Below are 25,855 nucleotides of genomic sequence, written 5' to 3'. Positions count from 1 at the left end.
GTGTTTGAGAGTGTGAGCTGGAAGGTGGGCTGGAGAGTGAGCTGCGTTCAGGGGACCTCCGTGTTTGAGAGTGTGAGCTGGAAGGTGGGCTGGAGAGTGAGCTGCGTTCAGGGGACCTAAGTGTTTGAGAGTGTGAGCTGGAAGGTGGGCCGGAAAGTGAGCTGCGTTCAGGGGACCTACGTGTTTGAGAGTGTGAGTTGGAAGCAGACGTTACAATCATCAGGTAGGCCTATATGCACTGGTAACTCTTATTCATTTGGAAAAGTATCATTTTTTTCTAATGTATTTTCTTTTATTCCATGATAATGTTATTACAAAATAGATTTGTGTTGACTGTGATTAGGGCATGTGAATATAAGAACATCTGCTAAGCTAAATGAACAAACTAGACATGTATAGCACACCATAGCATCCTCAAACCAAAGACTGGCCAAACTCCTGTTTCTAAAAGTGAATTCAAAGGCAGAATGACTGTATAGCCTACTAAGGCATTTTTCTTTTCATTGCAATTTTATTTATTGTTGATGGGTTGTTGAAATGCTGAGCGCGCTCCTACCAGCCTGTAGCTGTCACAATGTTTCACAATTTGTTTCTTAAATGGCAGGCCATAGCCTTTAAATAATAATAATAATAATAATAATAATAATATAGCCTAAATAATTCATTTTAATACCTTCTTAGGCTACCTGGCTTTCTCCTGACTGATTTAGAGTTAGCGTGTCACGTCCTGACCTGAGAGAGATGGTTTATTTCTCTATGTTGTTAGGTCAGGGTGTGGGGTGGGCATTCTATGTTTTATATTTCTATGTTTTGGCCAGGTATGGTTTCCAATCAGAGGCATATCATTGTCTCTGATTGGAAACCATACTTAGGCAGCCCTTTTCCCTCCTTGAGTTGTGGGATCTTATTTTTGTACTGCTGTGTAAAGCCTGCAAGACGTGACACGGTCGCGTTCCATTGTTTATTATTTTGTTTATATGTTGGGAGTTCAAATAAATGTCAAGATGAACACATACCACGCTGCACCTTGGTCTACTACTGTAGACGATCGTTACAGAGCGTGTTGTTTAATATCTTGTTGAACTGTTGACCCTCCATTGATAGTGACAGAATCACACACTGCTTCCCGGGCGAAGTCCTTTTTTTTTTTTTTTTGTCTTCTTGGCTATAGAAGGTTGTAGCGTAGCCTCTGAATGTCATAGCCGACCAAAGATATCCCGTATGCGTCGGTGTCATGTCTTTCCCCTGGCATTTTACAGCTTGTTTCTATCATAAAACATTGCGAACTAAAGCGTTGCTATGCATCACTTCATATTGGTTTTGACGAATAAACAAGTTGTGGAGTGGGTGGAGGCTTGGCCCTTCACTGGCCAATCAGAACGTGCTCCATGGGTAAATACTGTATGTTGTCTGCTTCAAGTTGTTTTTTATGTATTGCCTTGGAATTAACTCAAATTCGAATGTTAGTCCGTTATGGTTTGTTAAATAGCTTACAGAAACGAAAGGGTACACAGTGTGTTGTGAAATCTGTGAATGTATTGTAATGTTTAAAAAAAAATTATAAAGTGCCTTAATTTTGCTGGACCCCAGGAAGAGTAGCTGCTGCCTTGGCAGGAACTAATGGGGATCCATAATAAACCCCAGGAAGAGTAGCTGCTGCCTTGGCAACAGGAACTAATGGGGAACCATAATAAACCCCAGGAAGAGTAGCTGCTGCCTTGGCAACAGGAACTAATGGGGATCCATAATAAACCCCAGGAAGAGTAGCTGCTGCCTTGGCAGGAACTAATGGGGATCCATAATAAACCCCAGGAAGAGTAGCTGCTGCCTTGGCAACAGGAACTAATGGGGATCCATAATAAACCCCAGGAAGAGTAGCTGCTGCCTTGGCAGGAACTAATGGGGATCCATAATAAACCCCAGGAAGAGTAGCTGCTGCCTTGGCAACAGGAACTAATGGGGATCCATAATAAACCCCAGGAAGAGTAGCTGCTGCCTTGGCAGGAACTAATGGGGATCCATAATAAACCCCAGGAAGAGTAGCTGCTGCCTTGGCAGGAACTAATGGGGATCCATAATAAACCCCAGGAAGAGTAGCTGCTGCCTTGGCAGGAACTAATGGGGATCCATAATAAACCCCAGGAAGAGTAGCCGCTGCCTTGGCAGGAACTAATGGGGATCCATAATAAACCCCAGGAAGAGTAGCTGCTGCCTTGGCAGGAACTAATGGGGATCCATAACAAACCCCAGGAAGAGTAGCTGCCGCCTTGGCAGGAACTAATGGGGATCCATAATAAACCCCAGGAAGAGTAGCTGCTGCCTTGGCAGGAACTAATGGGGATCCATAATAAACCCCAGGAAGAGTAGCCGCTGCCTTGGCAGGAACTAATGGGGATCCATAATAAACCCCAGGAAGAGTAGCTGCTGCCTTGGCAGGAACTAATGGGGATCCATAACAAACCCCAGGAAGAGTAGCTGCCGCCTTGGCAGGAACTAATGGGGATCCATAATAAACCCCAGGAAGAGTAGCTGCCGCCTTGGCAGGAACTAATGGGGATCCATAATAAACCCCAGGAAGAGTAGCTGCCGCCTTGGCAGGAACTAATGGGGATCCATAATAAACCCCAGGAAGAGTAGCTGCTGTCTTGGCAGGAACTAATGGGGACCCATAATAAACCCCAGGAAGAGTAGCTGCTGCCTTGGCAGGAACTAATGGGGATCCATAATAAACCACAGGAAGAGTAGCTGCTGCCTTGGCAGGAACTAATGGGGATCCATAATAAACCCCAGGAAGAGTAGCTGCTGCCTTGGCAGGAACTAATGGGGATCCATAATAAACCCCAGGAAGAGTAGCTGCTGTCTTGGCAGGAACTAATGGGGACCCATAATAAACCCCAGGAAGAGTAGCTGCTGTCTTGGCAGGAACTAATGGGGATCCATAATAAACCCCAGGAAGAGTAGCTGCTGTCTTGGCAGGAACTAATGGGGACCCATAGTAAATACAAATACAACTCCCAAATGTTTTATATACATATTTATATACATATTGGACCCATCTTACAGATCACATTAAGACTTCTCCAGAATTTGCATTACATTCGCGGCACAGACGTTCGCACGATAAAACCAGGACAGTGAATCATTCTAAGTTCAATTTTAATAAAGTTCAACGAAAACAAGCAATTTTTTTTTTTTTTTTTTTTTTTTAGAACAACAGCAATAAATAAATGTAAAATATAATGATATCATAAAACCTCTGTCACAGGCGTCGTAAAGATTGGACCAAGGCGCAGCGAGTAAAGTGCTCATCTTCTTATTTTATTAAAGAAAAAACACTTAAACAAAACAAACGACGAAAACAGTCCAATAAGGTTCACAGACTATACTGGAAACAACCACCCACAAACACAAGAGAAAACTAACCCAACTAAATATGGCCTCCAATTAGAGACAACGACAACCAGCTGCCTCTAATTGGAGGTCATTACCAAAACCCCAACATAGAAATAGAAAACTAGATAAACACATGGAAATAGAAAATGTAGACCATAAACCAAAAAACCTGAACCACACAAAACAAACACCCCCTGCCACGCCCTGACCAAACTACAATAACAAATAACCCCTATTACTGGTCAGGATGTGACAACCTCCAGGATAAAAAAGACACTAGGCATAGCTATTGAACCAGCCTTCATTATAATAGGCCTAAGGTAAAGGTAACCTACAGAGGGCTTGGGTTTTGAACATATGAAATGGAAAACAAGCAATTGTTACAGGGAAATTACTTCTAAATTAGAGATTCAACGGTATTCACAGAGGTTCTCGTCTGTCGTTTCACGCTGGTCATGGACACACGTAGCCTATATCGTGGAGCCGTATTGTGACCATGTGTCCTATTGGTGAGTTCAAGACAACTAGGAACTCGGGGGAAAAAAACAAGGTCAAATCAATCAAGTCAGTGAGTTTCAGTTCGGAAAGTCGGAGCTCTAGAACAGAGTTTCCAAAACACGGCATATGTCTCTATTATTCTGGTTGTGCGTAATATAACCTCACGTAATATGTACATGTCGGTAGGGGTAAAGTGGTTATGCAGAGATAATAAACAGCGAGTAGCAGAAGCATTGAAAAAAAGGGGACCGGGGGGGGTCAATAAAAATAGCCCGGGTAGTAGCCAGTTGATTAGCTGTTCAGCAGTCTTATGGCTTGTGGGAAGAAGCTGTTAAGAAACCTTTTGGACCTACACTTAGCGCTCCGCTACTGCTTGCCGTGCCGTAGCTGAGAGAACAGTCTATGACTTGGGTGGCTGGAAGTTTTTTGGCAATTTGTAGGGCCTTCCTTTGACACCGTCTGGTAAAGAGGTCCTGGATGGTAAGAAGCTTGGCCCCAGTGATGTACTGGGCCATTCGCACAACCCTCTGTAGATCCTTGTGATTGGAGGCCCGAGCAGTTGCTACATCTGACGAGTGTCAGAGAGGGATTTTCTTCTCGTCTCGTAGGCTTGCGTCACTGGGCAGCTCGCGTCAGAGCCGGTGTAGTAGGAGTAGATGTTAGTCCTGTATTGACGCTTTGCCTGTTTGATGGTTCGTCTGAGGGTGTAGCGGGATTTCTGATAAGTAACTTTTTTTGTACTATATTCTAGCTGGTTTTTCTATACATTGGCTGGACAGAATGGGTGTGTCGGGTAAGCTTAAGGGGGTGGGGGGGGGGTGTCTCTTTGTTAACAAGCCCTGAATGCTGATTGGCTGACACCCGTGGTATATCAGACCGTATACCACGGGTATGACAAAACATTTATTTTTACTGCTCTAATTACGTTGGTAACCGGTTTATAATAGCAATAAGGCACCTTGGGGTTTTGTTGTATATGGCCAATATACCACGGCTAAGGGCCTTATTGCTTGATTATGTTCCGTCCCCCAACCATCCTGTCACGACTTCCGCCGAAGTCGGCCCGTCTCCTTGTTCGGGCGGCGTTCGGCGGTCGACGTCACCGGCCTTCTAGTTACCACTGATCTATGTTTCCCTGTTCGTTTGCTTTTGTCTTTATTTTTCACACCTGTTTATGATTCCCTGATTATGTTCATTATTTAACCCTCTGGCTTCCTGTTTGTCCGTGATTGTTTCCTGTTTTGTGGTTGTTGGAGGTGTTTCTCCAAACCCTGTCTTTTGCTATGGAAGAAGTTTTATTATGATTTTGAGTAAACACGTTTTGTTTGCACTCATTCCTGTGTCCTGCACCTGACTCCAATACTTCTTCTAACGAAAGCATTACAGAATCACGGACCTCCCACCAACCACGGACCAAGCAGCGGGCCCAGGAGGAGGAAGGATCCTGGGCCAGGGAGAAAAGGGAGTGGAGGATATCTTGGACATGGGAGGGGATAATGGCAGGGGACAAGACCCTGCCATAGAGACAGGTGGAGACAGCAGAGAGGAACGGCGAAGGTGGAACGAAGACCGGGACTGTTACAGGGGTACACGGTTGGCATTTAAACCAGAGAGGCAGCCCCAAGAAATTTCAGGGGGGGGGGGGTACTGTCACGACTTCTGCCGAAGTCGGCCCCTCTCTTTGTTCGGGCGGCGTTCGGCGGTCGACGTCACCGGCTTACTATTTACCACCGATCTTTGTTTTCCTTTTCTTTGCAGTGTGATGCTTGTCGTCTGTTCGTTTTTCTTGTTTTGTTTTTTGGTAAATTAACATTCACGTACCCGCTGCGCCTTGGTCCATTCACTACGACGACGGTTACACATCCGCTCAAGAAAAAAAATGTAATCTATATTTTTAGGTAGTTGACTATTTACAACCACGAACCAAATGCTGGCACTAAGACCGCACTCAACCAGCTGTATAAGGCCATAAGCCAACAAGAAAACACTCATTCATAGGTGGCGCTCCTAGTGGCCGGCGATTTTAGTGAAGGAAAATTGTTACCTAATGTCACCTGTGCAACTAGAGATGAAACAAACTCTAGATCACCTGTATTCCACCTGTATTCCACCTGTATTCCACCTGTATTCCACCTGTATTCCACCTGTATTCCACACACAGAGACACATTCAAAGCTCTCCCTCGCCCTTCATTTGTCAAATCTGACCAGAACTCTATCTTCCTCATTCCTGCTTACAAGCAAAAACTCAAGCAGAAAGTACCAGTGAAGCGCTCAATACTAAAGTGGTCCAATGAAGCGGATGCTAAGCTACAGGACTGTTTCCCTAGCACAGACTAGAATATGTTCCGGGACTCATCCGATGGGATTGAGGAGTTTACCACGTCAGTCACTAGCTTCATTATAAGGGCATCGTAAACGTAAATCCCCACAGTGACCAGTGACCATACGTACATATCCCAACCAGAAGCCATTGATTACAAGCAACAGCCGCACTGAGCTAAAGGCTAGTGCAATCACTAGCCGGCCACCACCCGGTTACTCAACCCTGCACTTTAGAGGCTGCTGCCCTATATACTGTACATAGACATGGAATCACTGGTCACTTTAATAATGGAACACTAGTCACTTTAATAATGTTTACATACTGCTTTACTCATCTCATATGTATATACTGTATATTATTCTACTGTATTTTAGTCAATGCCACTCCGACATTGCACATCCTAATATTTCTATATTTCTTAATCGCATTCTTTTACTTTTAGATGTGTGTATTGTTGTGAAATGTTAGATACTACTGCACTGTGTGAGCTAGGAACACAAGCATTTCACTACACCCTCAATAACATCAGCTAAATATTGATATATGACCAATACAATTTGATTTAATTTAGAGCTGCCACTTTCAAGGATAAGGTTCTGGAACAGTTGTTTATTGTTTAACTTTACCTCCAAATCCAATCTTTTACATTTATTTTGACCTGCTATATAGCTCCAATAAACCATTGAACACAACGTTTTTTTGTTGTTGTATAGCTTAACGGTTTATGGAAGCACACATACACTCATTTCAAACCACTATAAATACACTCTAGTATAAAATAAAGGGATCATGCTCAGTTATGTTCCCTTGCAAAATAAATAAATAAATAAATACAGTAGGGGAAGGGGTAGTTGTTTGGGCTATTTATAGATGGGCTATGTACAGGTGCAGTGATCTGTGAGCTGCTCTGACAGCTGGTGCTTAAAGGCAGTGAGGGAGATAAGTGTTTCCAGTTTCAGAGATTTTTGTTGTTTGTTCCAGTCATTGGCAGCAGAGAATTAGAAGAAGAGACGGCCGAAGGAGGAATTGGCTTTGGGGGTGACCAGAGAGATATACCTGCTGGAGCGCGTGCTACAGGTGGGTGCTGCTATGGTGACCAGCGAGCTGAGATAAGGCGGGGCCTTACATAGCAAAGACTTATAGATGACCTGTAGCCAGTGGGTTTGGCGACGAGTATGAAGCGAGGGCCAGCCAACGAGAGTGTACAGGTCGCAGTGGTGGGTAGTATATTTACATTTACATTTACATTTTAGTCATTTAGCAGACGCTCTTATCCAGAGCGACTTACAGTAGTGAATGCATACATTTAATTTAATTTCATATATTTATTTTTTCTTTAAAAAAAATGTTCTTCCCCGTACTGGGCCCCCCGTGGGAATCGAACCCACAACCCTGGCGTTGAAAACACCATGCTCTACCAACTGAGCTACAGGAGGAATATTTTGAGTACATTTCTGATTTGAGTCTTGAGCTAAAAAAGTTTAAAGAACCATTGTATGATCTAAAAACCATCTGATGCAAGACGGTTCCAAGACATAACTCACTATGTGTTATATACTATAGTATATGGGGCTTTGGTGACAAAACGGATGGCACTGTGATAGACTGCATCCAGTTTATTGAGTAGGGTATTGGAGGCTATATTGTAAATGACATCGCCGAAGTCGAGGATCGGTAGGATGGTCAGTTTTACGAGGGTATGTTTGGCAGCATGAGTGAAGGATGCTTTGTTGCGAAATAGGAAGCCAATTCTAGATTTAACTTTGGATTGGAGATGTTTGATGTGAGTCTGGAAGGAGAGTTTACAGTCTAACCAGACACTTAGGTATTTGCACCCCATTATTTCTATTTCTACTTTGCACTTTCTTCCACTACAAATCTACCATTCCAGTGTTTTACTTGCTATATTGTATTTACTTTGCCACCATGGCCTTTTTTGCCTTTACCTCCCTTACCTCACCTCATTTGCTCACATTGTATATAGACTTATTTTTCTACTGTATTATTGACTGTATGTTTGTTTTACTCCATGTGTAACTCTGTGTTGTTGTATGTTGTCGAACTGCTTTGCTTTATCTTGGCCAGGTCGCAATTGTAAATGAGAACTTGTTCAACTTGCCTACCTGGTTAAATAAAGGTGAAAAAAAAAAAAATTGTTAGGTTTGTTGCTTATCACAATGCAACAGGCATACAGGGAAGGGCAACAGGCATGCAGGGAAGGGCAACAGGCATGCAGGGAAGGGCAACAGGCATACAGGGAAGGGCAACAGGCATACAGGGAAGGGCAACTGACGTTCCAGAACACTGACATGTTCTAGACCTTCTCTCCGCTTCAGCTGTTTGTGACGTGGTCACTGGGAGGTAAGACAAGGAAAGAGAAAGCTGTAGAAGAAGTAAGGGGATTGCGGAGTTATGGTGCCGGGGGCAGGGCACCGAGGAAAACGTTAAATAAATATATAATAGTTTTTAGGTATACCGAATTATATTATTCCGTGGACCGGCTGTCACGAACTGCATTCCAGAAGCTCTCCACAATAATTCATTTCCATTTTAAGAAGAGAGAGACAGAGACGGAAAGCATTCGCTGTTACTTCTAAAAAGGTACAGTAGTTTTTTTAATAGCCATTATCCATTTATGCGTGGGCCTATTTTTGTTAGTGTGAATAGATTGACCGGGCTACAGGACGCTCCGTTCTCTATGATATCATTAGTCATTGTCAGTTAATTCATGACTTCATGAGTCATATCCCACCTGTTGAAGGCAAAACATTAACAGTGCATTTGTACAACTAGACTAGAGGCCCACTAACAGTATATTGTAATGAAGCAGGCAGGGAGCAGGGCTCGAACCCTCGACCTTCTAGCCCGAAGTCCAACGCGCTATCGACTGTGCCACAAAACCAAGCTCGTGCGGCATTGTTGATATCGGCGCTTATAAACCCAGATACGTTACAGTATTAATTCAGTAATACAACTAGACTAGTAGCCCACTGACAGTGTATTAATTCAGTAATACAACTAGACTAGTAGCCCACTGACAGTGTATTAATTCAGTAATACAACTAGACTAGTGGCCCACTGACAGTGTATTAATACAGTAATACAACTAGACTAGTAGCCCACTGACAGTGTATTAATACAGTAATACAACTAGACTAGTAGCCCACTGACAGTGTATTAATACAGTAATACAACTAGACTAGTAGCCCACTGACAGTGTATTAATACAGTAATACAACTAGACTAGTAGCCCACTGACAGTGTATTAATACAGTAATACAACTAGACTAGTAGCCCACTGACAGTGTATTAATACAGTAATACAACTAGACTAGTAGCCCACTGACAGTGTATTAATACAGTAATACAACTAGACTAGTAGCCCACTGACAGTGTATTAATACAGTAATACAACTAGACTAGTAGCCCACTGACAGTGTATTAATACAGTAATACAACCAGATTGCAGCCAACTAAGCTCATAAGGCCTTGTTTTAAAAAATCAAGAAGGTAATGGTTGAATTGGAATGACCATTGAACAGCAGTAATCATCACTGATTGTGCCATTAAAAAGTTATCCTGTTTTACACTACATGGCCAGCAGTATGTGGACTCCCCTTCCAATTAGTGGATTTAGCTATTTCAGCCACACCTGTTGCTGACAGGTGTATACAATCAAGCACACAGCCGTGCAATCTCCATAGACAAACATTGGCAGTAGAATAGCACATACTGAAGAGCTCAGTGACATTCAACGTGGCACCGTCAAATTTCTGCCTTGCTGGAGCTGCCCCGGTCAACTGTAAGTGTTGTTATTGTGAAGTGGAAACGTCTAGGAGCAACAACGGCTCTGCTGCGAAGTGGTAGGCCACACAAGCTCACAGAACGGGACCGCCTAGTGCTGAAGCACATAGCGCGTAAAAATGGTCTGTCCTCGGTTAAAACACTCACTACCGAGTTCCAAACTGCCTCTAGGAACAACGTCATCACAATAACTGTTCGTCAGGAGCTTCATAAAATGAGTTTCCGTGGCCGAGCAGCCACACACAAGATTAAGATCACCATGCATGATGCCAAGTGTTGGCTGGAGTGGTTTAAAACTCACAGCCATTGGACTCTGGAGCAGTGGAAACACGTTCTTTGGAGTGATGAATCAAGCTTCACCATCTGGCAGTCTGACGGACAAATCTGGGTTTGCCGGATGCTAGGAGAACGCTACCTTCCCAAATGCATAGTGCCAACTGTAAAGTTTGGTGGAGGAGGAATAATGGTCTGGGGCCGTTTTTCATGGTTCGGGCTAGGCCCCTTAATTCCAGTGAAGGGAAATCTTAATGCTAACAATGACATTCTAGCCGATTCTGTGCTTCCAATTTTGTGGCAACAGTGTGGAGAAGGCCCTTTCCTGTTTCAGCATGACAATGCCCCCGTGCACAAAGCGAGTTCCATACAGAAATGGTTTGTTAAGATCGGTGTGGAAGAACTTTGCTGGCCTGCATAGAGCCCTGACCTCAACCCCATCGTACACCTTTGGAATGAATTGGAACGCCGTCTGTGAGCCAGGCCTAATCACCCAACATTAGTGCCCGACCTCACTAATGCTCTTGTGGCTGAATGGAAGCAAGTCCCCGCAGCAGTGTTCCAACATCTAGTGGAAAGCCTTCCCAGAAAAGTGGAGGCTGTTATAGCAGCAAAGGGGAGACCAACTCCATATTAATGTCCAGGATTCTGGAATGAGATGTTCGACGAGCAGGTGTCCACATACCTTCGGTCATGTAGTGTATATCTTAGGGTATTAGGTCAGAGAGTTTTGAAAGATGGGACAATCCTCGTCCTGCAGGGAAACTACATTATTTTATAGTTTAAAAAAAAAGAAATGATTTTGAGCTTAAAAATGACATTTCGGGGAATTTTCTAAAGTTAAAGATTTGCTATTTGAATTTTCTAAATATTTTTTATAATATTAATTTCCATGTCAGCTCAATGCCCAGAAATGATCTTCTCCATAGCAAAGGATCTTCATTACAAACCCTCTAAAAAAGTGTTTAAAAAAAGAAAACTGCCAATAATGAATATTAACATAAAAATGATCATATGTAGTTTCTTCACTCTCTGATTTTAAAGAATATTTCTCTCAAAACTTTGATTCCTAAAAAAAAAAAAGAAATCTGGAGATTTGGTGAACTCCATGCAGATTTCTCTAAAAAAATGTATTAATCATGAATGAGCATGGTCAGCTTTACAATAAGGACCCCTTCTTCATGTCTTCATTATATATAGTGAAACAAGACCACTCACGGTCTGGAAAGTTCTTTACTTTTGATAGATTTAAACAAACAATATTAAAATCACCATGGTCACAACCATTAACTGTCAACTCCATCTCCCTGATAGATTAAGATAGGATATGTTTATTTTAATTATGGTTTAGATTTCATGAAGCAACTGAGGAAAAACCAAATTGCAATTTTCTATACCACTTGAATGAGGAAGGAAAATTATATTTTTGTCCAAAAAAATCCCCCCCAAAAAACATAAACTCTCTCAGATTTTGGTCTAACATCACGTCTGTCAGAGTGCTGAAAGATCTTTAATAGAATGGTTGTTTTCAACTGGGGATTTTCAAATTAATCATATATTTTACAAATGTTTATATTGAACTTTTATTTTATTAAGAGGCAAAAAATATGTAACGTTTTGAGTATATGTATTAACTCTGTCAGTGGCTTGTCAACTCCTTAAGATTCATATTATAAACACATATTTATCACTGTTCTGCAACATATGAAGAGTTTAATTCCAAAACGCTACATCCACCAATTTTTTCACACCAATCACCAATTTTTCCTTATGGGTATCATGTACGTGTAAAATATTACTGTTCTCAGATTTTTTTTTATGCACAGATTTTAGGTGTGTATTACATATTTTATAATTGTATTTTTTAGCTCTATATATCCATTGTTTAGCTGGAAGGGAATGTTCATATCCTTTATCTTTGATTGTGATATGCAAGTCACTCTGGATAAGAGCATTTCATTTTACTGTAATGATTCATTCATTTAATTACATTTTTTTTGTGTCGATTTCACAAATGTATAATTTGTACAGTTCTTTATTAAACATGTAGTTGTTTGTTGCATTTGACAGATTTGTAGATTTAAACAATTGAGGCCTTAACACTTGTTGAACGATAAATGTACAAATGAAATGCCTTTTATGTTGTTGGACGGAGTTGACATCCATCTAGTTAGATTACATCCATCCAATTAGATTACATCCATCCAGTTAGATTACATCCATCCAGTTAGATTACATCCATCTTGTTAGATTACGTCTATCTAGTTAGATTACATCCATCCAGTTAGATTACATCCATCCAGTTAGATTACATCCATCCAGTTAGATTACATCCATCCAGTTAGATTACATCCATCCAGTTAGATTACATCCATCCAGTTAGATTACATCCATCCAGTTAGATTACATCCACCCAGTTAGATTACATCCCTCCAGTTAGATTACATTTCCATCCAGTTAGATTACATCCATCCAGTTAGTTACATTTTATGAAAACATTTAGGAATTCCTTTACGTGGTCTGGTAGCTGATACTTTGGTCTGTCAAAATATATATTTCAAATGTTAATATTTAGAAAAATACATTTGAAAAACACACACCAATACATTTGTGAAGAGGGCACGACAACACATTTTCCCCCTCAGGAGACTGGGGCCCAGATCCTCAAAAACTTCTACCGTTGCACCATCGAGAGCATCTTGACTGGTTCCATCACTGCCTGGTATGGCAACTGCTCGGCATCGTAAGGCCTTATCATATTGCTGTTATCATGGTATCATATTGTTGTTATCATGTTGTTGTAATTATTATTTTGTTGTTATCATGTTATCATATTGTTGTTATTATATTGTTGTTATCATATTGTTGTTATCATGTTATCATATTGTTGTTATCATATTGTTGTTATCATATTGTTGTTATCATGTTGTTGTTATTGTGTTGTTGTTATTATATTGTTGTTATTATGTTATCATATTGTTGTTATCATATTGTTGTTATCATGTTGTTGTTATCATGTTGTTGTTATTATATTGTTGTTATTATATTGTTGTTATTATATTGTTGTTATCATATTGTTGTTATTATATTGTTGTTATCATATTGTTGTTATTATATTGTTGTTATCATGTTGTTGTTATCATGTTGTTGTTATCATATTGTTGTTATTATATTGTTGTTATCATATTGTTGTTATCATATTGTTGTTATCATATTGTTGTTATCATGTTGTTGTTATCATGTTGTTGTTATTGTGTTGTTGTTATTATATTGTTGTTATTATGTTATCATTTTGTTGTTAATATATTGTTGTTGTTATCATATTGTTGTTATCATATTGTTGTTAATATATTGTTGTTATCATATTGTTGTTATCATGTTGTTGTTATTGTTGTTATCATATTGTTGTTATCATGTTGTTGTTATCATGTTGTTGTTATTGTGTTGTTGTTATTATATTGTTGTTATTATGTTATCATTTTGTTGTTAATATATTGTTGTTGTTATCATATTGTTGTTATCATATTGTTGTTATCATATTGTTGTTATCATATTGTTGTTATCATATTGTTGTTATCATATTGTTGTTATTGTGTTGTTGTTATCATATTGTTGTTATCATGTTATCATATTGTTGTTATTATATTGTTGTTATCATATTGTTGTTATCATATTGTTGTTATTATATTGTTGTTATTGTGTTGTTGTTATTATATTGTTGTTATTATATTGTTGTTGTTATGTTATCATTTTGTTGTTAATATATTGTTGTTGTTATCATATTGTTGTTATTATATTGTTGTTATCATGTTGTTGTTCTCATAGGGCTGGGCGATATGGCCTAAAAATCATATCTTGATTTTTTTTGTCATTGATAGGCAATTCACAATAGATACAGTATATGTATTTTTTTCCCACACATGTTCATTGATACTCTCGTTTTAGTAGGGTCTGCTCTGTTCTACATTTTGGGAGTTGAGACATAAAAAGGGTATCGTTACAAAGGTCAAGTTCTCGTCTATTACAGTAAAATAATGTAACTAAGCGTTTCAGCCGATTCTGTTGGACCAAACCTCAAATGCAAATAGCTAGTTTAAACCCCTTGTTGTCAGTGAGGACGAAGTGATCTTTCATCTTTGTAAGTGGAAGGTGGAGAGGCTTGGTGTCTGTGGAGTGGGGAGGTGCACCGTCCACACAGCACAGAAGGAGGAGGGGCTTGGTGTCTGTGGAGTGGGAAGGTGCACCGTCCACACAGCACAGAAGGAGGAGAGGCTTGGTGTCTGTGGAGTGGGAAGGTGCACCGTCCACACAGCACAGAAGGAGGAGGGGCTTGGTGTCTGTGGAGTGGGAAGGTGCACCGTCCACACAGCACAGAAGGAGGAGGGGCTTGGTGTCTGTGGAGTGGGAAGTGGCCTAATTTGCAATTTCAACAGCCTGACCATATCACTTTTGTTTTGGTAAACTGACAAATGGGTCTGGGGAATTATTTCCACTATCAACTTTCAGCTATGACTGACAGTCCATGAGATCATTATGATCATTTTAAACATGGTTTGAAGCTATTTATTTACAAAGACAAAAAATGTCAACAACTACAATAAACAGTAGGATTATAGAACCACAAATCCTGGGTTATGATAGGGTTAACACAGTTCTACTAGACTAATAAAGCAGTTTGATTGGTTAATCGATATGCCACAAGATAAGATGCCATGAGGCGTTGAAAGATCCATCCGTATGGTCATTGAGAACTATCAGAACTATTGTTGTGTATCTCCCACTGATGAGATTTGTTGTTGTTGTTAACATTTGCAGTGAGGTCAGTGAAGAAGAAGACATGGTGGATTATTATGATGTTCTGGGAGTGTCACGAAGCGCCTCTCCGGAGGATATCAAGAAGGCGTAAGTAAAGGACTGGTTCAAGGACTCATCCTACTCTAGAATCTGTCTCTTTCCACTCCAAAATAGGCCTGTATAGGCTTCATGAGGCATCATCTCTAGGCTAACTATTAGACTGGTGTGGTTCCTCTGTATACCGCTACAGTAGCTATTGAAAGCTCAACCACACTGACTGATAGAGGTACTGGGCTTACGCTGAGTCTACAAAACATTAAGAACACCTTTCTAATATTGAGTTGGAACCCCTTTTGCCCTCAGAACAGCCTCAATTTGTCGGGTCATGGACTCTACAAGGTGTGGAAAGCGTTCCACAGGGATGCTGGTCCATGTTGACTATAATGCTTCCCACAGTTGTGTTAAGTTGGCTGGATGTCCTTTGGGTTGTGAACCATTCTTGATAAACATGGGAAACTGTTAAGCTTGAAAAAAACAGCAGCGTGGCAGTTCTTGACACAAACCGGTGCAACTGGTACCTACTATCATACCCCGCTCAAAGGCACTTAAATATTTTGTTTTGCCCATTCACCCTTGGAATGGCACACATACACAATTCATGTCTCAATAATCTCAAGACTTAAAAATCCTTATTTATTCTGCCTCCTCCGATTCATCTACAGTCTTGGCCAAAAGTTTTGAGAATGACACAAATATTAATTTTCACAAAGTCTGCTGCCTTAGTTTGTATGATGGCAATTTGCATATCATCCAGAATGTTATGAAGAGTGATCAGATGAATTGCAATTAATTGCAAAGTCCCTCTTTGCCATGCAAATTAACTGAATCCCCCAAAAACATTTCCACTGCATTTCAGCCCTGCCACAAAAGGACCAGCTGACATCATGTCAGTGATTCTCTCGTTAACACAGGTGTGTGTTGACGAGGACAAGGCTGGAGATCACTCTGTCATGCTGATTGAGTTCGAATAACAGACTGGAAGCTTCAAAAGGAGGGTGGTGTTTGGAATCATTGTTCTTCCTCTGTCAATCATGGTTACCTGCAAGGAAACACGTGCCGTCATCATTGCTTTGCACAAAAAGAGCTTCACAGGCAAGGATATTGCTGCCAGTAAGATTGCACCTAAATCAACCATTTATCGGATCATCAAGAACTTCATGGAGAGTGGTTCAATTGTTGTGGAGAAGGCTTCAGGGCGCCCAAGAAAGTCCAGCAAGCGCCAGGACCGTCTCCTAAAGTTGATTCAGCTGCAGGATCGGGGCACCACCAGTACAGAGCTTGCTCAAGAATGGCAGCAGGCAGGTGTGAGTGCATCTGCATGCACAGTGAGGTGAAGACTTTTGGAGGATGGCCTGGTGTCAAGAAGGGCAGCAAAGAAGCCACTTCTCTCCAGGAAAAACATCAGGGACAGACTGCTATTCTGCAAAAGGTACAGGGATTTTACTGCTGAGGACTGGGGTAAAGTCATTTTCTCTGATGAATCCCCTTTCTGATTGTTTGGGGCATCCGGAAAAAAGCTTGTCCGGAGAAGACAAGGTGAGCGCTACCATCAGTCCTGTGTCATGCCAACAGTAAAGCATCCTGAGACGACTCATGTGTGGGGTTGCTTCTCAGCCAAGGGAGTGGGCTCACTCACAATTTTGCCTAAGAACACAGCCATGAATAAAGAATGGTACCAACACATCCACCGAGCAACTTCTCCCAACCATCCAGGAACAGTTTGGTGACGAACAATGCCTTTTCCAGCATGATGGAGCACATTGGCAAAAGTGATAACTAAGTGGCTCGGGGAACAAAACATCGATATTTTGTGTCCATGGCCAGGAAACTCCCGAGACCTTAATACCATTGAGGACCTGTGGTCAATCCTCAGGAGGCGGGTGGACAAACAAAAACCCACAAATTCTGACAAACGCCAAGTATTGATTATGCAAGCATGGGCTGCCATCAGTCAGGATGTGGCCCAGAAGTTAATTGACAGCATGCCAGGGCGGATTGCAGAGGTCTTGAAAAAGAAGGGTCAACACTGCAAATATTGACTCTTTGCATCAACTTCATGTAATTGTCAATAAAAGCCTTTGACACTTATGAAATGCTTGTAATTATACTTCAGTATTCCATAGTAACATCTGACAAAAATATCTAAAGACACTGAAGCAGCAAACTTTGTGGAAATTAATATTTGTATCATTCTCAAAACTTTTGGCCACGACTATATACTGATTGAAGTAGATTTAACAAGTGACATCAATAAGGGATCATAGCTTTAACCTGGATTCACCTGGTCAGTCTATGTCATGGAAAGAGCAGGTGTTCTTAATGTTTTGTATATAGTGCACTACTTTTGACCAGAGCCCCCAAGACTCCTGTCAAAAGTAGGGAATAGGGTTTCATGACTCAGCACCGTTTCTATAAGGATGATATATTCTATATATTTTAGTTTTCTGTAGTTTTTTATATATGTTCGTTTTCTATATATTATAGTTTTCTATATATTATAGTTTTCTGTAGTTTTCTATATATTTTAGTCCTCTATAGTGTTCTATAGTTTTCTATGGTCTTCTATAGTTTTGTATAGTCTTCTATAGTCTTCTGTAGTCTTCTGTAGTCTTCTATAGTGTTCTATAGTCTTCTACAGTCTTCTGTAGTCTTCTACAGTCTTCAATAGTCTTCTATAGATTTCTATGCTATTCAATAGTCTTCTACAGTCTTCTATAGTCTTCTACAGTCTTCTGTAGTCTTCTGTAGTCTTCTATAGTCTTCTGTAGTCTTCTATAGATTTCTATGCTATTCAATAGTCTTCTATAGTCTTCTACAGTCTTCAGTAGTCTTCTATAGTTTTCTATGCTATTCAATAGTCTTCTATAGTCTTCTGTAGTCTTCTACAGTCTTCTGTAGTCTTCTACAGTCTTCTGTAGTCTTCTGTAGATTTCTATAGTCTAATATAGTCTTCTATAGTTTTCTATCATCTTCTATAGTCTTCTACAGTCTTCTATAGTCTTCTGTAGTCTTCTATAGTCTTCTATAGTTTTCTATGCTATTCCATAGTCTTCTTTGTCTTCTATAGTCTTCTACAGTCTTCTGTAGTCTTCTGTAGATTTCTATAGTCTACTATAGTCTTCTATAGTTTTCTATCATTTTCTATAGTCTTCTACAGTCTTCTATAGTCTTCTGTAGTCTTCTATAGTCTTCTAGTCTTCTATAGTCTTCTATAGTTTTCTATCATTTTCTATAGTCTTCTACAGTCTTCTATAATCTTCTATAGTCTTCTATAGTTTTCTATGCTATTCTATAGTCTTCTACAGTCTTCTGTAGTCTTCTATAGTCTTCTATAGTTTTTATAGTCTTCTGTAGTCTTCTACAGTCTTCTATAGTCTTCTGTAGTCTTCTATAGTCTTCTATAGTTTTTTAACAGTTTTCTATAGTCTTCTATATATTTTAGTTTTCTATAGTTTCTATAGTCTTCTATAGTTTTTTAATAGTTTTCTATAGTTTTACATAGTTTTCTACAGTCTTCTATAGTTTTTTAACAGTTTTCTATAGTCTTCTATATATTTTAGTTTTCTATAGTTTTCTATAGTCCTCTATAGTTTTCTGTAGTTTTCTATAGTCTTCTATATATTTTAGTTTTCTATAGTCCTCTATAGTTTTCTGTAGTTTTCTATAGTCTTCTATATATTTTAGTTTTCTATAGTTTTCTATAGTCTTCTATAGTCCTCTATAGTTTTCTGTAGTTTTCTATAGTTTCCTATATTCTTCTATATATTTTAGTTTTCTATAGTTTTCTATAGTATTCTATAGTCCTCTATAGTCTTCTATAGTCTTCTGTAGTCTTCTATAGTCTTCTACAGTCTTCTATAGTCTTCTATAGTTTTCTATCATTTTCTATAGTCTTCTGTAGTCTTCTATAGTTTTCTATCGTCTTCTACAGTCTTCTATAATCTTATAAAGTCTTCTATAGTTTTCTATGCTATTCTATAGTCTTCTACAGTCTTCTGTAGTCTTCTATAGTCTTCTATAGTTTTTATAGTCTTCTGTAGTCTTCTGTAGTTTTCTATAGTCTTATATAGTTTCCTATAGTCTTCTATATAGTTTAGGTTTCTATAGTCTTCTACAGTCTTCTATAGTCTTCTGTAGTCTTCTATAGTCTTCTATAGTTTTCTATGCTATTCCATAGTCTTCTTTGTCTTCTATAGTCTTCTACAGTCTTCTGTAGTCTTCTGTAGATTTCTATAGTCTACTATAGTCTTCTATAGTTTTCTATAATTTTCTATAGTCTTCTACAGTCTTCTATAGTCTTCTGTAGTCTTCTATAGTCTTCTACAGTCTTCTATAGTCTTCTATAGTTTTCTATCATTTTCTATAGTCTTCTGTAGTCTTCTATAGTTTTCTATCGTCTTCTACAGTCTTCTATAATCTTCTATAGTCTTCTATAGTTTTCTATGCTATTCTATAGTCTTCTACAGTCTTCTGTAGTCTTCTATAGTCTTCTATAGTTTTTATAGTCTTCTGTAGTCTTCTGTAGTCTTCTACAGTCTTCTATAGTCTTCTGTAGTCTTCTATAGTCTTCTATAGTTTTTTAACAGTTTTCTATAGTCTTCTATATATTTTAGTTTTCTATAGTTTTCTATAGTCTTCTATAGTTTTTTAATAGTTTTCTATAGTTTTACATAGTTTTCTACAGTCTTCTATAGTTTTTTAACAGTTTTCTATAGTCTTCTATATATTTTAGTTTTCTATAGTTTTCTATAGTCCTCTATAGTTTTCTGTAGTTTTCTATAGTCTTCTATATATTTTAGTTTTCTATAGTCCTCTATAGTTTTCTGTAGTTTTCTATAGTCTTCTATATATTTTAGTTTTCTATAGTTTTCTATAGTCTTCTATAGTCCTCTATAGTCCTCTATAGTTTTCTGTAGTTTTCTATAGTTTCCTATATTCTTCTATATATTTTAGTTTTCTATAGTTTTCTATAGTATTCTATAGTCCTCTATAGTGCTCTATAGTTTTCTGTAGTTTTCTATAGTTTCCTATAGTCTTTTCTATATATTTTAGTTTTCTATAGTTTTCTACAGTCTTCTATAGTCCTCAATAGTTCTCTATAGTTTTCTGTAGTTTTCTATAGTTTCCTATAGTCTTCTATATATTTTAGTTTTCTATAGTTTTCTATAGTATTCTATAGTCCTCTATAGTCTTCTGTAGTCTTCTATAGTCTTCTACAGTCTTCTATAGTCTTCTAAAGTTTTCTATCATTTTCTATAGTCTTCTGTAGTCTTCTATAGTTTTCTATCGTCTTCTACAGTCTTCTATAATCTTATAAAGTCTTCTATAGTTTTCTATGCTATTCTATAGTCTTCTACAGTCTTCTGTAGTCTTCTATAGTCTTCTATAGTTTTTATAGTCTTCTGTAGTCTTCTGTAGTTTTCTATAGTCTTATATAGTTTCCTATAGTCTTCTATATAGTTTAGGTTTCTATAGTCTTCTACAGTCTTCTATAGTCTTCTGTAGTCTTCTATAGTCTTCTATAGTTTTCTATGCTATTCCATAGTCTTCTTTAGTCTTCTATAGTCTTCTACAGTCTTCTGTAGTCTTCTGTAGATTTCTATAGTCTACTATAGTCTTCTATAGTTTTCTATCATTTTCTATAGTCTTCTACAGTCTTCTATAGTCTTCTGTAGTCTTCTATAGTCTTCTATAGTCTTCTATAGTTTTCTATCATTTTCTATAGTCTTCTGTAGTCTTCTACAGTCTTCTATAATCTTCTATAGTCTTCTATAGTTTTCTATGCTATTCTATAGTCTTCTACAGTCTTCTGTAGTCTTCCATAGTCTTCTATAGTTTTTATAGTTTTCTGTAGTCTTCTGTAGTCTTCTACAGTCTTCTATAGTCTTCTGTAGTCTTCTATAGTCTTCTATAGTTTTTGAACAGTTTTCTATAGTCTTCTATATATTTTAGTTTTCTATAGTTTTCTATAGTCTTCTATAGTTTTTTAATAGTTTTCTATAGTTTTACATAGTTTTCTACAGTCTTCTATAGTCTTCTATAGTTTTTTAACAGTTTTCTATAGTCTTCTATATATTTTAGTTTTCTATAGTTTTCTATAGTCCTCTATAGTTTTCTGTAGTTTTCTATAGTTTCCTATAGTCTTCTATATATTTTAGTTTTCTATAGTTTTCTATAGTCTTCTATAGTCCTCTATAGTCCTCTATAGTTTTCTGTAGTTTTCTATAGTTTCCTATAGTCTTCTATATATTTTAGTTTTCTATAGTTTTCTATAGTCTTCTATAGTCCTCTATAGTCCTCTATAGTTTTCTGTAGTTTTCTATAGTTTCCTATAGTCTTCTATATATTTTAGTTTTCTATAGTTTTCTATAGTATTCTATAGTCCTCTATAGTCCTCTATAGTTTTCTGTAGTTTTCTATAGTTTCCTATAGTCTTCTATATATTTTAGTTTTCTATAGTTTTCTATAGTCTTCTATAGTCCTCTATAGTTCTCTATAGTTTTCTGTAGTTTTCTATAGTTTCCTATAGTCTTCTATATATTTTTGTTTTCTATAGTTTTCTATAGTCCTCTATAGTTTTCTGTAGTTTTCTATAGTCTTATATAGTTTCCTATAGTCTTCTATATAGTTTAGGTTTCTATAGTTTTCTATAGTATTCTATAGTTTAAAAAAATTGTTTTCTATGGTCTTCTATAGTCTTCTATAGTTTTTTTAATAGTTTTCTATAGTTTTCTGTAGTCTATAGTATTCTTTGTTTAAAAAAAAAAGTTGTTTTCTTTAGTCTTTATTTTCTGTAGTCTTTACCTCACTTGTCCTCTGCTTGCTGTCCTCTCCAAAAAGGAATAGTGTTGTTGTCGAACTTTGCCTCTTGAAATAAGAGGATGCAGACAATTACATACACGTAGCCCTATCCTGCAGTCCAATGACCTAGTGGCCTCAGGGGTGGAATGTTAATCATATTTTTCATAATCTCATAATTAGAATAAAAATAAATAAAACATTCGCAGAAAACGGTTATGTTATATTTCAGTCTTCTGTGATGTATATACAGTGTAATATTGGAATGCAAACTCTAAATGTAATACATTTTAACTCTATATCTGACATTGTACAGGTGTCTTATTTTTGTTAAGCTCATAACCATGTGTATGAGGTAGTAGATTTGTTTAACACTACCAAGAAACACTCTGTGTGACCCTGATTTAGCCCACTGAAGTAGAAGATTAAAGGCAGCTAATATAAGTTTTGTCAAAAGTATTGAAGATGTTGCTGTGTGTGAAAGGTATTGAATGAGATAATAAACTGTATCTAATCTAATGTGAAGGTATAGGAAGCAGGCTCTGCGATGGCACCCAGACAAGAACCCAGACAACAAGGAGGAGGCAGAGAGGAAGTTTAAGGAGCTGGCTGAGGCCTATGAAGTTCTGTCAGACCGTAAGAGATACCTTAACCTGTTAAATCTGTTATAAACTTAATTATTGCCCTTGCTCTACTCTCCTGTGGACTTTAAACCTCTTAAGGATCCGCCCCTTTTTTTCAATGTTTTGCCTACAATGACATACCCAACTCTAACTGCCTGTAGCTCAGGACCTGAAGCAAGGACATGCATATTCGTGGTACCATTTGAAAGAAAACACTTTGAAGTTTGTGGAAATGTGAAAGGAATGTAGGAGAATATAACACATTAGATCTGGTAAAAGATAATACAAAGAAAAAACATCCGTTCTTTTGTATCATCTTTGAAATGCAAGACAAAGGCCATAATGTATTATTCCAGCCCAGGTGCAATTTAGATTTTGGCCACTAGATGGCAGCAGTGTATGTGCAAAGTTTTAGACTGATCCAATGGACCATTGCATTTATGTTCAACATTTTGTATCAAGACTTCCCAAATGTGCCTAATTTGTTTATTAATAAATGTCATGTTCAAAATTGTGCACTCTCCTCAAACAATAGCCTGGTATTCTTTCACTGTAATAGCCACTGTAAATTGGACAGTGCAGTTAGATTAACAAGAATTTAAGCTTTCTGCTAATATCAGATATGTCTATGTCCTGGGAAATTGTATTTTTTACTTACAATCTCATGTTAATCGCATTAGCCTACGTTAGCTCAACTGCCCCGTGGAAGGGACACCGATCCCGAAGAAGTTTTTAATAACGGTCAGATAACGTGGCCTTATCTTTACAGGAAGCAAGTCAAAGGCGTATGATACCTATGGCAAAGACAGAATGCCCAACAACACAGATGAAGGAATCTCTCTGTTCTATTTCTTGTGTTTTTGTGTTCTATTCTGTTTTTGATCAGCCATGTTGGTAGTGTCCATATTTATCAGTAGTGTATCAATTTATCAACATTTATTTATTTATCCCTCCCTCCAGGCTCCTGTAGACAACCTGCTCCGGAAAATTTCCCAGTGTTCACATTCCGCAGTCCAGAGGAAGTGTTTCGGGAATTCTTCGGAGGCCAGGATCCTTTCGCCAATTTCTTCGGTGGGGCTGACCAATATACTACGGTCCTTAAACAGTATCCTATGTCTTCATGTGCTTTATAGTCAAGGCTAAATCTGATCGGGAAACCAGTCCGTCTGGGAATCTCAGCAGTTCATACAAGCTACATGAACATTTCTTCCTGTCTCACTACCTCCTTGTTTTGACTACTCTACCAGATGAGAATTTCGTTGAAAAAGAGTTCAACAGTGGCTTCCATGGACATCCTGGCACCTCGAGGCTCGGCCCCAGTCCCTTGTCCTCCTTCCCCTCCCCCTCCGCTGGAGGTCAGTAATAAACAATGTTTGTGTCCCAAAAATGGCACCTTGTAAGCTATGTAGTGTACTACTTTCAACCAGGGCACATAATAGTACACTATATAAACAGGATGTCATTCGAGTCACAACCAATAACAACATGGTAATAACACATTTATATCAACTCCATTTACTGATTAGTTCATTAGTTCCGTTCTGACCGATCTTCGTCTTCCTCCTCTTCCTCCTCTTCCTCCTCCTCCTTCCCCCGTCTTCCTCCTCTTCCTCCTCCTCCCCCCGTCTTTCACAGTGCATGACTTAACCTCTTTCTCGTCCTCCATGGGTGGAATGGATGGGATGGACCGCATTGGAGGAAGGATGGAGTATTTCAAGTCTGTCTCCACTTCTACGCGCGTCATCAACGGCAAACGCACCACCACCAAGAAGTCAGTTCTCTGTTCTGGGGGTGTGGTGGTGGTAGAGGCGGCGAAGGCGCAGGGTGAGGTTGTGGGTGTGGTTGGGGTGGGGAGGGTGGTCCCAGGCCCAGGCCAGCTTAGAACACCAGAGGAGAGGTCAGGGGACATGTCACCACACAGCAGCCCATCTCCGCTGAACCACAGGGAGCTACCAGAGGGGGTCCCAGAGCCTCCTACACACCTCCTCAACCACCTCCAGGAGCAGAGAGGCACTGGGGATCCTGCTGCTAAAACCACCAGCAGCAGCACTGTAAAAATGAAAAATAAGTGTTGCTGTGTGGTGTGTTGAGTTTATGGTGTGTGTGTGTGTGTGTTGATTGTATGGTTTGTGTGTATGTGTGAGTGAGTGAGTGTGATGCTCAGGGCAGAGGACAGACAGGAGACCACTGGTCTCAGTTCTACTCTGGTGTTATGCTGACAATGACCATCATAAAGTATACTGTATATTATAAACTGGTTCGTTTGACCCCTAAATGCTGATTGGCTGACAGCCGTGGTATATCAGACCGTATACCACAGGTATGAAAAAAATGTTTATTTTGACTAATTACATTGGTAACCAGTTTATAATAGTAATAAGGCACCTCGGGGGTTTGTGAAAAATGGCCAATATACCACGGCTAAGGACTGTATCCAGGAACTCCGCGTTGCATAGTGCGTAAGAACAGTCCTTAGCCGTGGTATATTGGCCATATACCATACCTCCTCGGGCCTTATTAAAAACAATTTCAAATGTCATTTTTTTGAATATTCGAAACGTACAATATACTTGCAGTGAAGCCGCTCAATAACTACATCATACCAGTCATCCAACAGACTTCCATTCAGAGAGACACACAGAAGCATCCAGGGTCAATGCCCTGCCCAATCCCCCCACAGTTCCCCAATAGCTGTCCCTCAACCATTCGAGACCCCTCCCACAGTCCCCCCCAGGAAGAATAAAAAAACTAAAATACAATTCATTCCATTCCCCACCCCCAAGAAACCCCCATAATGCACCAACAACCAAGAGAATGAACTAAAGAGACAAAAGGAAAAGACAGAAGAAAACAGCAAACAACAATACAAAAAAGAGAAATACAACAAAAATCATAATAGCAACGCCAACTGTATATGTTTGTGTGCATGTCTGGCACTATTACATGTATGTGTGTGTTCTTGTGTGTGTTTATTTGAATGAGAGTGTGTGTATATGCATGTGTACAAACACCTGCACGGCATCAGCCTCAGGCAAACCGGAATTAGTTATAAAAACACTGCCACTTAGTGTCATTCAAATGTACTTTTTATTGTGTTTTATTTTGACATTTTTTGGTACTTTTATCTTTGACCATCATTCTATCTCTCACACAGCAACTCCACTCCCACTTGTCTCCAATTCCACATACCAACCCTCAGCTTCCCTCAGCCCATCCCATCTATCTCTGCTGGCCACCCACTTCGTGTTTCTACGCAACACATATCTTTCAACTATGCTATGATGTTT

General features: G+C 38.9%; 1 protein-coding gene across 2 annotated transcripts; it reads left to right on the top strand.

Annotated features, from left to right (window-relative positions):
• The first annotated feature begins 8,346 nt into the window (after positions 1 to 8,346).
• On the top strand, positions 8,347 to 25,171 carry LOC106582522 (dnaJ homolog subfamily B member 6). Of its 2 annotated transcripts, none has more exons than XM_014165697.2 (6): positions 8,347 to 8,817; positions 15,109 to 15,195; positions 22,472 to 22,581; positions 23,529 to 23,639; positions 23,816 to 23,923; positions 24,204 to 25,171. In XM_014165697.2, exons 2-6 carry the CDS (start codon positions 15,131 to 15,133, stop codon positions 24,656 to 24,658), a joined length of 849 nt encoding a protein of 282 aa, XP_014021172.1. In that variant the 5' UTR covers positions 8,347 to 8,817; positions 15,109 to 15,130; the 3' UTR covers positions 24,659 to 25,171. The 2 variants fall into 2 exon arrangements, with proteins under 2 accessions (XP_014021172.1, XP_014021174.1); XM_014165699.2 differs by lacking the exon at positions 8,347 to 8,817 and adding an exon at positions 12,982 to 13,036.
• The last annotated feature ends 684 nt before the right edge of the window (positions 25,172 to 25,855 follow it).

Source organism: Salmo salar, chromosome ssa21 (assembly GCF_905237065.1).
Source record: "Salmo salar chromosome ssa21, Ssal_v3.1, whole genome shotgun sequence".
NCBI classification, from domain to species: Eukaryota; Metazoa; Chordata; class Actinopteri; order Salmoniformes; family Salmonidae; genus Salmo; species Salmo salar.
This window is presented reverse-complemented; position numbering and strand designations above follow the sequence as displayed.